This window comes from Pleurodeles waltl, chromosome 5 (genome assembly GCF_031143425.1).
Source record: "Pleurodeles waltl isolate 20211129_DDA chromosome 5, aPleWal1.hap1.20221129, whole genome shotgun sequence".
Classification (NCBI taxonomy): Eukaryota; Metazoa; Chordata; class Amphibia; order Caudata; family Salamandridae; genus Pleurodeles; species Pleurodeles waltl.
This window is the reverse complement of record NC_090444.1, coordinates 405,420,427-405,435,964: the sequence shown is the minus strand read 5'-3', so window position 1 is coordinate 405,435,964 and position 15,538 is coordinate 405,420,427. Positions and strand designations below refer to the sequence as shown.

Here is a 15,538-nt window from a genome sequence, read left to right as displayed (position 1 = left end):
CACTGCCCTGTGTTAAGCTTGTTCTGCTTATCCTGATCATAGGTAACACTGACCAGCGCAGCCTCCTCTGAAGAGGCCCACACTACAAGGGGGCCCGATTACCTCCACCTACACACTGAAGACAGCAGCCGTCTGCTTCGGAGTTAGCGGATCATACGCGTTTCCAATGTTCACTTCTGGGTTATGAAGGGTACTAACATTAGGACTACTGATTCCGATTATATCCGAATTGCAAATAAGAAATTGGTATTCCTAATGTAAAACCTTTTATTTCTAAATAGCAATTCCTAGTAGATTGAAAATCGACCTACATCATAAATACTAATAAGGTAGGTTGCAATTTGTGTATGGAAAATGCTCTGTACATCTGGCCCTCAGTCCCAAATCTGAGAAAGGAATAAAAAAAAAAATAGAACAATCAAATGCAGGAAAATAGTAGCTGATGTCATAAAATGACACCACGTAGCAAAGATAAAATAGTGTGAAAGATAAGGCAGTATTTAAAAGTTCTGCTTTAGCAATATGACTTGAAGATGGCATTACAAGCACAATTATGGAGCATACAAGTTCAAAATGCCTTTTAAAATTGAAAAAAAAAAAAAAAAAAAACACAAAACCCTCTCCTTAGCATCTTCCCACTAGGTATTTTATATGGTTTAAAAGAAAATATAGAAAAATAATGGCTAAATTGATTGAGGCCTTTAGGAAGGGCGGGGGGGACACAATATGTGGCCCAGGGACTTGAGCCCCTTTGGAACAAGGGAACCCAGGTTCCAATCCTGACCTCAGCACTAGACTCAACATCTAGCGGTTCTTGGCAAATCATTTAATCTCTTTGTGCCGGAAATGTGACATATGTTTGTCAAAAATACTTGATTAATCCCCACTTAATGTACACTATTTTGTAAACAATCTGCCAACTCCTCATGCAATGTATGGCGAGTTCTCCATTGCTTCAGAGCTAAGTTCCTGTTATGTAAAACACCAAGACACTTACATAGGAATCAGAATAGGATTCTTTGATAGTGTGTTGTTGCCAGAAAGGAAGACCGTGCTGTAGAAAGTTCATAACTTAATTTAACAATATTAATGATCTTGTCTGTACCCAAACTAGACATGATAGTTTCATAGATGTTTAACTCGTCATAGTTATAAGAAGGGTCCTTGAGTTTTTAATAATTGCCAAACTTGAATTTTCTCTTCAGATGTACTGGATTGGTTTACGTTTCAGAAGTGTGGTTGTAATAGGAAACTAGTTCTTTTCCGAGTATTCATTTGCAAAAAATGAGGGCTGCATACTAAAGAGTTATGATATGGTGCAGACAAGAAATGGATGTCTCCATTTGGAATCACTCCAGATACCAAATTGTAAATGTTATATTGATTTCCCTGTTGCATTGTCAAAACTATTCCTATTGCAACTACAAGCAGAGATAAGCAGAGGGGAATCAATGACAACTCTTTCAATCAGTTACACAATCAACTTCCGCTGTCTGGACCATACTAAGAAGTAAAAATACTAGAAAAGAGGTCCTGCACAGCAATGTATTAATCCGCATGAAATTAAAGAAGGAAGACTACGTTAATCTTTTAAGCTTACCTGTTGCTTTCTCTCTTTATTTTCATTTTCGTTGTTGTTCTTTAACTCTCCACTAGACACTTCTATTATCTGTTGCTCCTCTGACTGGCTGCACTCCAAAACTCGATCAGAAATAGAATTTTCCACTTCATTAGAAGCATCTTCTTTTTCATTAGGTGATCCATTGAGTTTTTTGTCTGTTTGGAGACAGTCCTGTGTGTTTTCAGGTGTTATTTCAGAAGAAAACTTTCCAGACAGGAGAGACTGCACTTTTCCTAACGGAAACTCATGAAGCATGCCAAGGAAAGATTCTGGAAAGCCAAAACAGTCTGTGGCTGCTCTACCAGGCTCACCACCCTGGTACATTTGAATGACCGACCCAAACCCTGAAAGATTTAAAAAAAAAGAAGAAGGTTTGCTAGTTTTCATGCATGTGTTTTCAGCAAATCTCAATAATGAATCCAAATAAAAATGCTTGTGTCATTTTGGAATAAATCTTGCTTTTCTTCTGTATGGGTCAATTCAAAAAGGTTATTTTTACAATAATCAACATCGGAGTACATGAAAATAATATTGATATCGGCATAATTGTACAAAACTGGTGAAGGAAAAAGTCATTCAGAATAACAGACTGAGCAGGAGTAACAGAGAACAGAGGGAAGAAGTGTGAGGGAATAACAAGAGCGGTAGATTAGAAGGGGAACCAAATTGGAAGGCACATAACAGCAGATCTGCTGCAAGCAGCGGAACAGCTGAAGGACACCATCAACCGCCATTGCCTCAGAGAGCTGAGATTTAATGTGCCGATGGCAGCGAAGGCAGTTGCAGGCCCGTTGCCATTGTGTGCCTAATAACGCAAGCCTCAAGCCAAATAAGCCACAGATGTCGCAGTGGCTGCAAGCCTAACCATCCTCATGCATATGAATGAAGGTGCAGAGGATTAGCAGTGATGTGGGGGGTCGCAGGGAACAAAAGATACGAAGTCAAAGTGGTGGTACACAAAAAAGGAAAGACCTTTGTTTTTCTGTTCAAATTATACCAGCCATGATGAAATAGACTAGACAGTAATTACCCAAGATAAACTGACAATTTAGGATCTCAGAATTATTTTTTGCCACAAAATATTTCACTCAGGTCCAGTAGTTACCTGGATTAAACAGTAGCTCAAAGTCAAGGAACAAAAAATGAAATATTAAATTAGTCCAACCCTTTAGATTGTAATCCACCACTGTGAAAGCGAGTAATTTCATCTACAGAAGTAAAAAATCCTCAAAGTGGGAAAAAGTTACAAAGTAAATGAAAGAATCCAAATTTAGACTGCTAACGCAAGCAATGCAAGTACTAGATTGTTTCTCACCTCAGCCAAGGAAGGCATCTTACTGTGAAAAATCAGAACTGAGGTGACTGAAGATCCCATAACTAGAAGGGACACAGTTGCAAAGGGAGATATTCTCTGGTGAAACAGTAGTCACCACCCCCTTCCCCAACTGCTGAAGTGTCTGCAATGATACACCATTTGGTGTTTGATAAAACCAATGGAGAAGGTTCTTTGAAATATATGAATACCCACACTGTAGGACAAATGAGATCATATTATCCAAGAAAGACCATGTATATTGGCAGAGATTTTCTACTCTTTAAAAGTTTGCAGAATTTGACCAAACATCTGCCCCAATTACGGTGACTGGCTGGTGTGAAAGTTTTTGTTGCATGTATGTGTTTGCCTCGCAACACCCCATTTTATTTTGGTATTACATTATTGTGAAACGAACAAAAGAGCACATTACATGAACAAAAAATGATAAACATAAAACATAGCAAACGATTTCAGTATGTATGTAATTCATGAATCACAATTAACACAGTGACAGTGCTTTCATGTTTTTTCCAACTAACCTTATCATTCAGGTGTCCAGAGACAATCATGCCAATTGTTACCATTACAGTTGTATTTTTGGTGCATTTGTAAAATCTCACTAATAATGCTTCTTTAAAAATCTCTGTGGCACTGGCACAGGCCAAGCAAAAACAATACAAATGGTTGGTCAGTTTCTAGGTTTTGTCAGACAAGCAAAATAAGGATTTGTAATCATCTATTTTACCAATCGTAAATATTACTGTACTCATACGTTTGCTTTTATTGCCACTTTCTTGGATTTGTGTACACTCATTACTTCTGCATCGTTTATAAATGACAAATGAGTGAAACCTCTCCCTCTTAAGGGGCATAATCCTGCAATAATCAACAGTTCAAAACTGGTTATCCTCTACTTCCAGAATGTATATTTAAATAAAAACAGTTATTTAGGAGTAAGTTGGCAAGTAAACTCCAGTTTCGAATCAAACTTGAAATCAGAAAAAAAGAAGAGTTATTTTGTATTCAGCGAGCAGGAAATAAAATGAGTATTCACCTGACAGCAGCAGATAGTTTACAAGTAGATAGAGTTGCACACCCTTACCTCCCATTCGCTCCATTACGGCACCAAGAACCAAGCCTGCACATGTTTCCACAACAATAACTTTGCTACCTGCATGGATATTTCCCAGAGTTAACATTTGTGCTAACGTATCGTATCGTAAATTGCTGAGGAAACAAAAGAGAAACATGTAAATTCATCACAATACTCCAAACTTCAATTGTGGTAAGTTCTTTCTGAACAGTCCTGTAGATAATAAGTAAACACCAACTACAAATGTTTAAGCTCTTCAAACGTGGTTAAAAAAAAGCACACGTAAGGCAGGCCTTGCAATACGCAAGTCCTCAACAATGTTCAGCCGTCCATACCAGCATAACCAACCTACAATCACAAACTGATTGAAATTCTTTATTTGCCGTAATCTTACTCATTAAAAACTTAACAGGCCTTTAAAACCTGATCCATACTGTTAAACAAAAATAAAACAAAAAAAAGTCTCACAAATTAACATAAATTCAACAAAAAGAGACTAGTGTCTTCAAAATAAGTTTCTTCAAGAGGTGTTTTGGCTCACCATATTTTACCAGGTTCTCTTGCGTAGTACATCATGGCAAGAATACGCGTACAGGGCTTTAGAATTGTAATGATCGACTCATATCTGTTAACAAAAACAGCACATAAATGCTACATGCCAGTGAAGAAAAAAACTGAAAAACACTATTCAAAAATATTACCATTGACTTACTTTTTCTTTTTCTTCTTTATGTACTTCTCTTGAGCAAACCCAGTCTTGTCCCGAAATGTTGTGCTGTTTTCAATTAACTGCTGAACGATCGCCTAAGAGGAGATAAAGATTTAAACCAATTTACCACCAGCTTATGTTTGGAAGTCAAAGTATTTTCACAAATGGAATTAACTTAATGTATGCACTTTTTTTTTTTTTTTAACAAAGCTAGATATGTTTGTTTACAAGATATACTAGTACAATGATTACAGGACAATTGCTGGTGAAAGAGATACAGTCGACACCAAGAAGAGATTATGAATATACTTTTTTGGGATGGATCTGAAACAATAAATAAGGAAACCATTAGTGAATAAGTATGCAAAATTATGTAAATTGCACAGAAATGGAAAACACGCAGCATGAAAAAGGACCAGAATGATGCCAATATTGTTTTCAGTAGACTTTTCTTCTGTGGCAAGAAGGGCAAATGGCATACTTTTCTTTTTTTTTTTTTTTAATGCTTTACTTAGCTTCCAGAATCATGTAGCCTCAGCAGTCTAATTCTATTCAGGTCAAGCTAAGTAAAACATATTCAATGGTTCCAATAGTAACCAAAGTTGCTACTCGAATGCATGAGGTTACAGAAATTAGGTTGCACAGCAACAATATTTGTGTTTGGAAGTTTCGAGCGGGGCCTCGGCCTAGGTGAGACCCAGAAAGCCTATACCTTTAGCAAGACATAAAAACAACTTTCCTCACAAAATCTTGACTCTGCTTTACATTTAAGTAAGACACTGTGCAAAAGGTCAACGTCGTGAGAGAAGTCAGCTTCAAAGATTACCACGCACAGCTCTACTAGGACCTACTGTCAAGATCTCTCCATCAAACAATGGATTGGTAGCTGAATAGCCATCTGCAATGATCTTATGGGTGGAGATATCTTTAGCAAACATATTTAAACAGAGAAAGGGTGTGTGTCATTACGACATGAAAAATAACTGACTCTGGTGACTGAAAAAGGGGTCCGCTAATAGACCCCAGGAGAAGGATTTCAATTTTATCAACATTCAAACACCACGTTCCTTCAAATGGTGGACTTATGAAAAGCAGTGAGCACTTCTGGGAGGTATGCAGATCCATCTTAAAGCTTGAAACAGTGTGAAGAATTGTCTTGTCAGAGCCCAAGATACCCGCAAATGAGAAAATGTAAGTTGAATAACATTAAAGACAAGGCCAAGATTGAGGTACTCCACACAATATGCTGGCAAAACTGAAGAGGAAGCAGCTTAGAGGTCTAATAGAATCAAGGCCCATGGGTAACCTCGATTGTTTGTGTTGAGTAAAGTAACTCTACCCTGATATTTAATGACATTGTCTAGGTGCCGCGACAGGGGCTGAAACCGATATGGTAGCCACTTAGGAAAGCATTGGTCCCCATAGGAGAGGACTGTTGGTGGGTGACCACTGTTTGCAATGCTGTTGCAACAGGAGACGTGAGATCAGTCTATTATTGGTTTGATTTCATAATGAACAGAGGGTTTCTTTAGGATGAGTGTGATGACAGCATTGAAAGTAAATAACGAGCAAGAACAATGTCCAAGATACTCATTGAGAGGTAGAATCTCATAATAAAACCGATGCTTGGAGAAACGGCTGGGCAACAATGAAAGGGCACAGCAGAGGCATTAGTATGGATCTTTTCTATACTATACAGCACACCAAAATATTGAACAGGAATTCAGCCTTTTTGAGCTCTTGTTTCTTAACCTACCAGGCATTACAAAAATATTTTGAGCAGAAGGGAGAGAAAGTAACTACCCGGACAGAATAAGGCTGCAGAATTGCTCACAAGGCACTAGAGAACTAGCTAAATCTCTTAAAAGGTCCAAAACAGCAGAGGGCATACTATAATCAAAGGACCAGGCTAAGACATTTTCATAGGGAAGATCAAGTATCATTGCAGACATTGGAACATAAGCTCCTTTTATACTTCATGTACCTTTTAAGGTTCCTGTGAAGAACAACCAGAACATAAACCACAAATCCATGTGTGGCTTGACAACAGATTAAACAAATCATACCTTTACCTGGTGCAAGAATAAAATGAATTGTCTTACATCCAGTGAACCATCAGATACTGATACATTTTTTCCTGATCAAGGTCTGAGGCAAGTTTAGCCTCATGAACACTCCCTACTTATCAGGGCACAAAACAAGATTTGTTCAATTTATTAAAAATAAAAAGGCTCTGGGCCTCATTATGACTTCGGCGGTCCTTTCACAGGACCACCTTAGCCGCTGCAGGCAAAAGACAGCCAGTAATGGAGTTTTTTCCCGCTGGCCCAGCAGAACACTCACCACAACATTGCCGCCGGCTCGGAATTGAACTGGTGGCCATGTTGTGGTGCGTCAGGTGCAGCAGTGCCTGTCGTGCATTTCACTGCCCGTAATTTGGGCAGTGAAATGAGCAGTGTTGCTGTGCATGGGGGCCCCTGCACTGCCCATGGCAAGTGCGTGGGCCAAGGGCCCCCACGGCTCCTCCTATGCCCCCATTCTATCAGCATTTCCATGGCGGTATTTAGCGCCATGGAAAGGCGACTCATAATCCCCAGGCTGCCATGGCGGATTACAACCGCCGGGACCGGCAGGCTGGCTGCAGACTGCAGCCTGGCGGGGTCGGCGGTATGAGTGAGGTGGCTCAGCAAGGGTCATAACTGGGCAGTCAGACCGCCCTGTCTGCGGAGGTCCGACCGCCATTGCGAGGCTGGTGGTCTTAGGTCCAGCAGCCTCGTAATGAGGCCCTCTGTCTTATCACATTTTGGATTTAATACTTTGATTGAACAGACTATAAAAGCCACGCACATAGAGGTGTGCCTCAGGGACCTTACAAGATTCATAAAGCTCTAACAGCTGAAATTCCATATACAGTCAGGGAACGTGGTTTTTGGACTTATATACATCAGTCACTTTTAGAGGGTTTAATATCTTTTAATCGTAACAAGCCAGGCTGATCACTAGGTTTTTGCATAGTTATTCAAAATGTAAATCAAATATTCAACTTACGCTTAGAACCAACACCAGAGATGACCTGACTGAATTAAATTCCCTAGATAGGGTCAAAGAAATTTTTTATGTGTCTTATGCAATACAAAATGGACGGTGCTAAATCAGATCACTGCTATATTCAAATTACATTTCTTCAAAAACACGTTTGTTGTCTAATTCAATCTAGACTACAGACATACTTGTTATTCATGACTGCCAAGCACATCCATTCCGCACCTCTGGTCCCAAAATAAGGCACTATCCATCTTTTGTCTGGGTGCATCGTTCTTTAACAATCAACAGTTTTATTTGCTACAAAACCGGATTTTTTACATTGGGCACGTCATGCCAGATTACCCTGAACTTTTTATCCTTTAACAGTCCCAAGTAAAAGTGCACTAGTATGTTAAGTAGCATGTTGATGCTTAGCCTTGGATACAAGTGCATAGCACTATAGCACAATGCTTAAAATAACTCTATGCCTAATACCATTTAAAGTGGCCACAGCATTTTAAGAAACCTATTCCAGTGTGAAACTAATTGATACCAACACTTCACAAATCATATAAAATAAACTTTAAATTACTTCTCCTTTAATTCCCTTCTCCTTCAAAGCCTCAATATCATCTCGAGTCAGCTTCTGAGACTTTCCATCATCAACGATGTTACGATTGTCTGCACCAGCTTCCATTGTTTCTAAAAGACAGCAAATAGTATAATTAAAAGATGGAAAATATACTATATTGCCATTTAGAACAGAGGGTCCATGGGAAGAACACGTAGACTTCTCAATACCAATCTGACACCTTGATGGATTTAGCTACTGCACTGAATTGCTACTATTGTCAGGTTCCACCTTCATGACCTCCTGTGGAATAGTTCTGTATGCTCATTTGAAAGACTGCAAATAAAATAATGTTTCCTTATAGAAAATACAGCAAACTCTCCAGCACTAACATATGCTTCCAATCAGTAGGTCCAAATTATTTATTTTAATGTCAAAATCGTTTTTATTAAAAAAGAGGGGATGTGGGGTGGCATCTACAATGGAGACAATTTTAAAGTGAATATGTCTGGCTTGGACCAGATTTTATCTTTTTTCTCTGATGAGGTTTTTAGGTACATGTTTAGAGAGTTATCTGCTCCTCTGCTGAATTGAACCCATTCCCACCAAGTGTGGGTATAACGTTTGGGATAGGTCTTTCCATTCAGAAAGATTGGCTTTTAGGCAGATTGAAACAACGCTATCCCATAAAAAGTGGTCTGCTTCGACTAGCCTAGGGTTTGTATCTGGGGCAAGGTATCCTAGGGCAATGGAGATTAGGTTAGTTATCCAGTTCATATGTAGAAATTGTGAAATGGTTTCAATGAGTTCTGTTCAGAATTTCTTAGAGAAGGTGCAGTTAAGTATCATGTGTTTCAGGTCACCTAGTTCTCTCACACAGCTCTAGCAAGCGTCAGAGTCATGGAGACCTAGTTTAAACAGTTAAGCAGGGGTCTAGTAGGCCATATAAGCAGTCCAGTATCTACATTGTGTTAATGTAATATTGTTGAAGGTGAGGCGCGCGTAGGTGGACGGCCAGTTTAGTAGCTCAGCCTGAGTACTGTTTGTGTCGTTGAAGAGTAATTCCCATTTGTTTTGTATTGATTTAATTAGAGTGGAGGTTCTGGGGAACAGAACAGATGAATGTTTGGAGGCTATGTGTCCTCCTTTGATAATGGTGTGTAATGTGTTGGGTAAGTCGAACTCCCAGAGGTTTATGTCTCGATACAATTGCCTTGATATTTAAGAAGTGGTAAAAAAACAATGTCTTATAGTCCAAATTTAGATAGGAGTTGGGAGAAGGGTACCAGTTTGGAAGAAGATCCCAATTCTTTTACTAACAGTATTAATTTGGTGCCCATTTCTTTCAAATGTGTGTCTTGCCTTCTGATTTCAGGTAATCATTGTGCCACTATGAGTTCAGAAGTGAAAAGAGCATTTTGTTTGAGAGTCTGTTGTCAATGAAGGGTCTGTGCAGTGCTGGACAGAATGACTGCAGTGTTCGGTGTTTATCTTCTTAGTGGTAATAAGGGAAGTAAGGGAGAGTAGTTTAGCAAGATCCTTTTTAATGGCAAGCCATGAAGGAAGATGGTGTTAGGTGGAGAGACGGAAACTTCCTGGTCTAGCTAAGAATGCATTTTGGTGTAGCCTATAGTCAGGTAGATTTAGCTCTCCAAGTCTTTTAGGGAGCCCTAGTTTCTTTAGAGCAATTCTTGATTTTTTAAAGTTCCATAATAACACAGTGAGTATTATATCTATTTTGGCAAAGAAAGTGTCTGAGAGCTACACTGGAGACGTGCTAATTAAGAAGTTAATAAGGGGGGGTGATCATAGTTTTCTGATTCTATTCTACCCTACCATGTAATTAATCCGGAGGACCATGTATCTAGGAAGTCTTTAACTTTGTTTAATGTCATTGTTTCATGTGTTCAACAGAATCTCTGAGGTTTTGAGTAAACCAGATATATTATTTTGTCTGCTTCCCATTTAAGACCATGATCATCGATCTGTTACAGTGGACACAGAGGTGGGACCTCAGTTTTGTCTTTGTTAAGGCAGTAGCCTGACACTTGGGAACAGTCATTTATGGTAAACATGATGTTAGGCAGAGCTAAATCCGCTTGTGTTGTAAACAGAAGGATGACGTCTGCATAAGCAGCTAATTTGTGTAGGACTGCAGAGAAGGGGATACGAGGAATGGAGGTGTTCTCTCAAATCTTTATAAGGAAAGGTTCCAGGGTTAATTAAAATAGCAGGGGGGGGGGAAATGAAGGGAGGGCCCAGGTTGACTGTAGTGAAAGTGGCATGAAGAAAGGACCGCAAGATCTTATCAAAGTCTTCTCTGTGCCTAATGCGATCGCATAGGTGGGCTTTCTCAATGGCGTGGCTGAAAAGCCTGATGTTATCTGTGCTGAACCTGGCTTTGATGAGTCCAGATTGTAATGGATGTATGACTTTTTGGGGGAATATGTTCCAGTCTGAATGCAATAATTTTAGAGTAGATTTAGCAATCAATATTTATTAGAGAAAATGGGTGGTAGTTTTGGGGGTTAGAGGGGTCTTTCCCTTCTTTGGGGATGACTATTGTAGTGGCTTCTGCAGCGGTGCCCTTGATCATGCCTATAGAGAAGAAATGGGAACCAAGATTTTCTAAGAGGGTGATCAGGGTAGGTCTCCAAGTTTGGTCGAAGGAGGCAGGGAAGCCGTCCGGGTCTGGAGCCTTCCTTCCTTTGAGACGTTTAATCATGTTTGTAATTTTGTTATGAGTGATAGGATTTTCTAGTAAGGATTAGGTTGCGTCTATCTTAGTGATGTTAATCTTGTTGAGGTAGTAGTTCTAGGCAAGTCTCATGGGGATGGTTCTTGATTTTTGAGTAAAGAGTGTGATAGAAGTTTAAGGGTGGATAAAAGTATCTTTCTTTTTTTAAAGGCTATGCCATATTCATTTGTGATGGAGGTTATCCTTGGTCTATGATATTTTTGTTTTAGATAAGAAGCTTGTAATCTTCCCACTTTGTTTCGGCCACAGAGATTGATACCTTTGTGCCTTTGGACAATTATGTGAGCTTTATTGCTTAATATTTTATTGTATTTGTATTTTAAATTGGTTAAATGGTTTGATTGGGATTTGTCTCTGGGGCATTTAAGGCTTCTTTATAAAGATTTTATTTGTTGCTCTAGGTGGTCAAGGACACATTATCTTGTATGTTTTTACCTAACATTTGTTTGATCACGTGACCCCGGATGGTGGATTTGAAAGCATCCCACAAAGCTGGAGTTCCTGTTGATTTATTTGAATTGATTAATCGGTTTTCTAATTTTGTCTTTAAATGTAGAGCCCTCACTGAGGTAATTCATTCTCTATGATTTAGGTTTAGGAGTAGTACATGAAATATCATATAGCAGGAATATGCATAGGTGATCGGAAACTAGGATTGGTTCGATTTTAGGAATGGAGGTAGCCGGGACGTACAATGAATTATCTAATATATAGTCTATGCCAGAAAAGTAATTCTGAGGATGGGAAAAGAATGAGTATTCTTTGACTGCGGGGTGGAAACGTCTCCAAACATATTTCACATTGTAAGCATTGCAAAGATTTAGCATTTGTTTGTGAGATTCATTAGGTTTATAAGGAGCATGCAGAGATTCTATCGAGGATCCCGTACCAAGGGAGGTCAAAGTCTCCACCCATATTGATTCTGCTATGAAGGGGCAAGAGAGCCATTTTTTGTTGAGGTGTAACCACAATGTCTCTATTGGGGGCATAAATGTTCACAACTATAATTTCAGTGTTGTCTTTCTGGAGTTTGTTAATGCACCATCTGACTCCGGGGTCTGCTCCTGTAGAAGTAATTGCAAGAACGGAGGAGTTGGAGATAAGAGTGACTAGGCTATTTTTTGTTGATAGCTGGGGCACAGAGTAGGTCACTAACCCAAGCTTTCTTTAGAAGGACAGTTTAATTCAGAGTGAGTTTTGTCTCTTGTAGGCGTATGGGATCACCCTTGAGTTTATGGGTGTTGTCTTGAATTTTTTGGGTTGTGTAGTCCCTTAACATCAAGGGATAATATCTATACATTATGCATATTTGCGATTTATGGGTTATGTCATAAGTGTCCCAAGTAGACTGCTGGAGTGGGTTTGGAGAAGGAAGTAGGCAGTGCCAGCGGGGGGACGGGGTGGAAGGGTGTGGATGGGGGAAGGAGGGGTATGGTGGCGTGGGGGCAGGGGAAGAGTGGGGGAGGCAGGAGAAGAGGGTGGTGGGTAAGGAGATGAAAGAGGATAGGGGCGGGGGAGAGTGAGAGAGCGCTAGAAGAGTGAAGGAAAGATAGTATAGAAGATGTCAATATTTGTCTAAGTACCTGGAAGGAGTACAGAAATAAACCTATTCAGAGGATGGGCGATGGAGGCCACAAGAGGTCAAGCCTACACACAAAAATATTGAAGGTTCCACCCTTAGGATAGCCCATGGAGAAACAATAAAGGAACATGGCTGTACCCATAACTGCAGTGTAAATGAAATAAGTGGGAAAAAGTGTACCATTAGAATGAGGGTGATAAGTAGCTCATCTATGTGTGTATGCATCTAATAAGAAGGTATGTGTACATAGGTGGTAAATGGAATATCAACAAACAATCTGGGCGTATAAAGAATGTGTAAACACTAAGTAAGCTAGGTGCACGCGAGTTCAATATACACAAACACTTTGTGTAGGATGACAGTTTAAGGGTATGAGAGCGTTATTGGTTAGGGAGGGGAAAGACATCCTTCACGGGGGAGGTGAGTAATTAGTTATCCATATGGTTTGAGTATCATTCATAAATGGAGGCATGCAGGCATATTGTTAAAGTTTCATATTCTACTTTAACTTTAATAACTTTATTTCGGCTAGAAGCCATAAAAGTAGACAATACAAAACATAACATGCTTAGGGAACATATCAATTAATTATTAGGATATAAGGATAGCATTATTTTTGAAATTTTTACGATATCCCAAAAGATATAAAAATATTAGGTCATTATAATTTGACTCCAATCAATTAAAACTTATCAAACTAAATAAATATAATCTAAAACCGAATTATTAAAAAACACATAATTATAATAATTCTCTAGTTCATATCTCCCCTATGTTCAACAAGCAAATCATCATTATTCTTTAAATCTGAAGATCCAGACCATTGTGTCTTTAGCTTCAGCCAGTTAAGACCTCTTATGTAAAATAAATATAATCTAAAACCAATGTGTTAGAAATACATGTTTATAATAATTCTCTTGTTCTTATGGCCCATGCACTTCGCAAATATCCCGCAACAGAAAAAACTATTTTATCATTTGTGTCAGTTGTTAAAAATCGTAATGCTGTATTCCATTCTCTTATCCCAGCTGCCCTACATAATGGAACAATCCACTTTTTCCTAGGTACCAGATATCTAGGGCAGAAAAACAAAGTGCGTGAGTGACTCTTTTGTCTTTTGACAATGATGGCAGTATATTGAATTACAGTCCTCCACTCTCCATTGCGCTGTAAATGTGTTAAGCGGGAGGGTCCCTAGTCTAAACTTGATGAATAATGTTTTAGTATAGGGAGGATTTACGTTATCCATATAGGCCTCAAATTTGGGGCTGCATTTATGGTCTAAGAACTGTAGAGTCAGACTGCCATGATTTGTTAACCAAATTTGGGCCAAAATGTTCTCCCAATAGCACCTTTTTACACGCTCCTTAATTCCTTGGTCAACTTATGAGGAGCACTCCACACCTCCTCCATCTTAAGGAATTTACACATATCTCTAATGTGTCTGAACCAAGGAATCTTTAGTACGCTGTCACTTACGAGAAATTCATCTAATGCTACATGGAGGGTGGACCGATACTCTGAGGTCCAAAGACGAATCCAATACATTAGTGGTCTTAATGCAATTTCATTATGTATTTCATTTAGGGCTAAGTCAAATCTGAGCGGGGTAAGAGGGGTGCTCATCAGCAACTTCAGAAAGTTTCGTATAAAGCGGTTTTCTACCGTGGTCAGACACCTAGAATTAGTATGTCCCCACAGCTCAGCACCATAAATTGAGGCTGCTACTGCCACTGCTTTGTAAACGGTAATGGCAGGTGTTATCTCCCCTTCACAAGTATTGGTTATTTTCCTCGCTATCACTGTTGACCTTTGCCTAAGTGCTGTCAGACTCTTCCTGATCTGTGCCGACCAACGTTGGTCGTCACTTACCCTAATCCCCAAATAATCAAATTGACTGACTCTCTCCACTGGTTGACCTGCTATCATCATTTTTCCCCTAAATAGTTTATGCGGGTTAAAAACCATGAACTTAGATTTTGTTGGGTTAATTTCAAGTCCTCTGTTAGAGCAAAAATTATAAAAGGTGTCCAATTCATTTTGTAAGCCCATGGGTGTTCTTGAAATTAATAAAGTGTCATCGGCGAACATTAAAATAGGGACAGGGGTTCCAGCTAACTTTGGTGCATCATGGTTACAATGTAGCAATTGGTCCGCAGCACCGTTAATGTAAAGGTTGAACAGTGTTGGTGCCAGAATGCACCCCTGCCTAACCCCTCTATCGACAGGTATAGTTTCATATTCAGTTCCTGGTAAACTGTGATCAAAGAGACATTAACAGCGAACAAGAAACCTGTGCGGCCAGGTATGTAACTGGGATCAGGGTAAAACATTACTCATTACATTGTTTCAGTGATACAAGTCGTCATTTCAAGTAGATTTCGTTAGTGAGGTTAAGATGATAAGTGTGGTAAGGACTCTGTTTAGTGTCAGTTAGTAGTGGTTAACAGAGTTTACAGGGGCAATGAACATGCTGGCGTATCATTAAGTGCTCATTTTGAGGTCCTTCATTCTGGCAAAGTAAGAGTCCACATCCTTGGGATCTTCAAAGATGATTATTTTCCCATTGTAGGTTGTCTTCAGGTGCGCTGGTCCTATGAAAGAGAATTATATTGCTAAGTCTTGAAGAGACTGAAGCTAGGGTAAGAATGCTTTCCTTGTCTTTAGAGTAGTCCAGGTAAATTCCAATAGAGGAGCCTTGCCATTTAATCCTTTGAATCTTTTTTTATCTGCGTAAGGATTGCTTTGGTGTGGGAGTATCGAAACGGTCCAAAGATAAGAGATCTTGGTGCGCTTCTGTTTTTGGGTTTCTAGGTGGGCACTCTGTTAGCTAGTGTTATTTCAAAGTCTTTTATGAAGTGTATT

At 39.3% G+C, this 15,538-nt stretch overlaps 1 protein-coding gene across 1 annotated transcript in view; it reads right to left on the bottom strand.

The window, feature by feature from the left end:
- The window catches only part of TRMT6 (tRNA methyltransferase 6 non-catalytic subunit), a 116,179-nt gene that overhangs the window by 73,218 nt on the left and 27,423 nt on the right, over window positions 1-15,538 (bottom strand). Inside the window, exons 3-7 of the mRNA XM_069234157.1 lie at window positions 8,355-8,464; window positions 4,742-4,833; window positions 4,571-4,654; window positions 4,039-4,163; window positions 1,601-1,965 (exon numbers count right to left, since the gene is read on the bottom strand). Coding sequence (XP_069090258.1) covers window positions 1,601-1,965; window positions 4,039-4,163; window positions 4,571-4,654; window positions 4,742-4,833; window positions 8,355-8,464 — 776 coding nt within the window. The remainder of the gene's footprint in view (window positions 1-1,600; window positions 1,966-4,038; window positions 4,164-4,570; window positions 4,655-4,741; window positions 4,834-8,354; window positions 8,465-15,538) is intronic.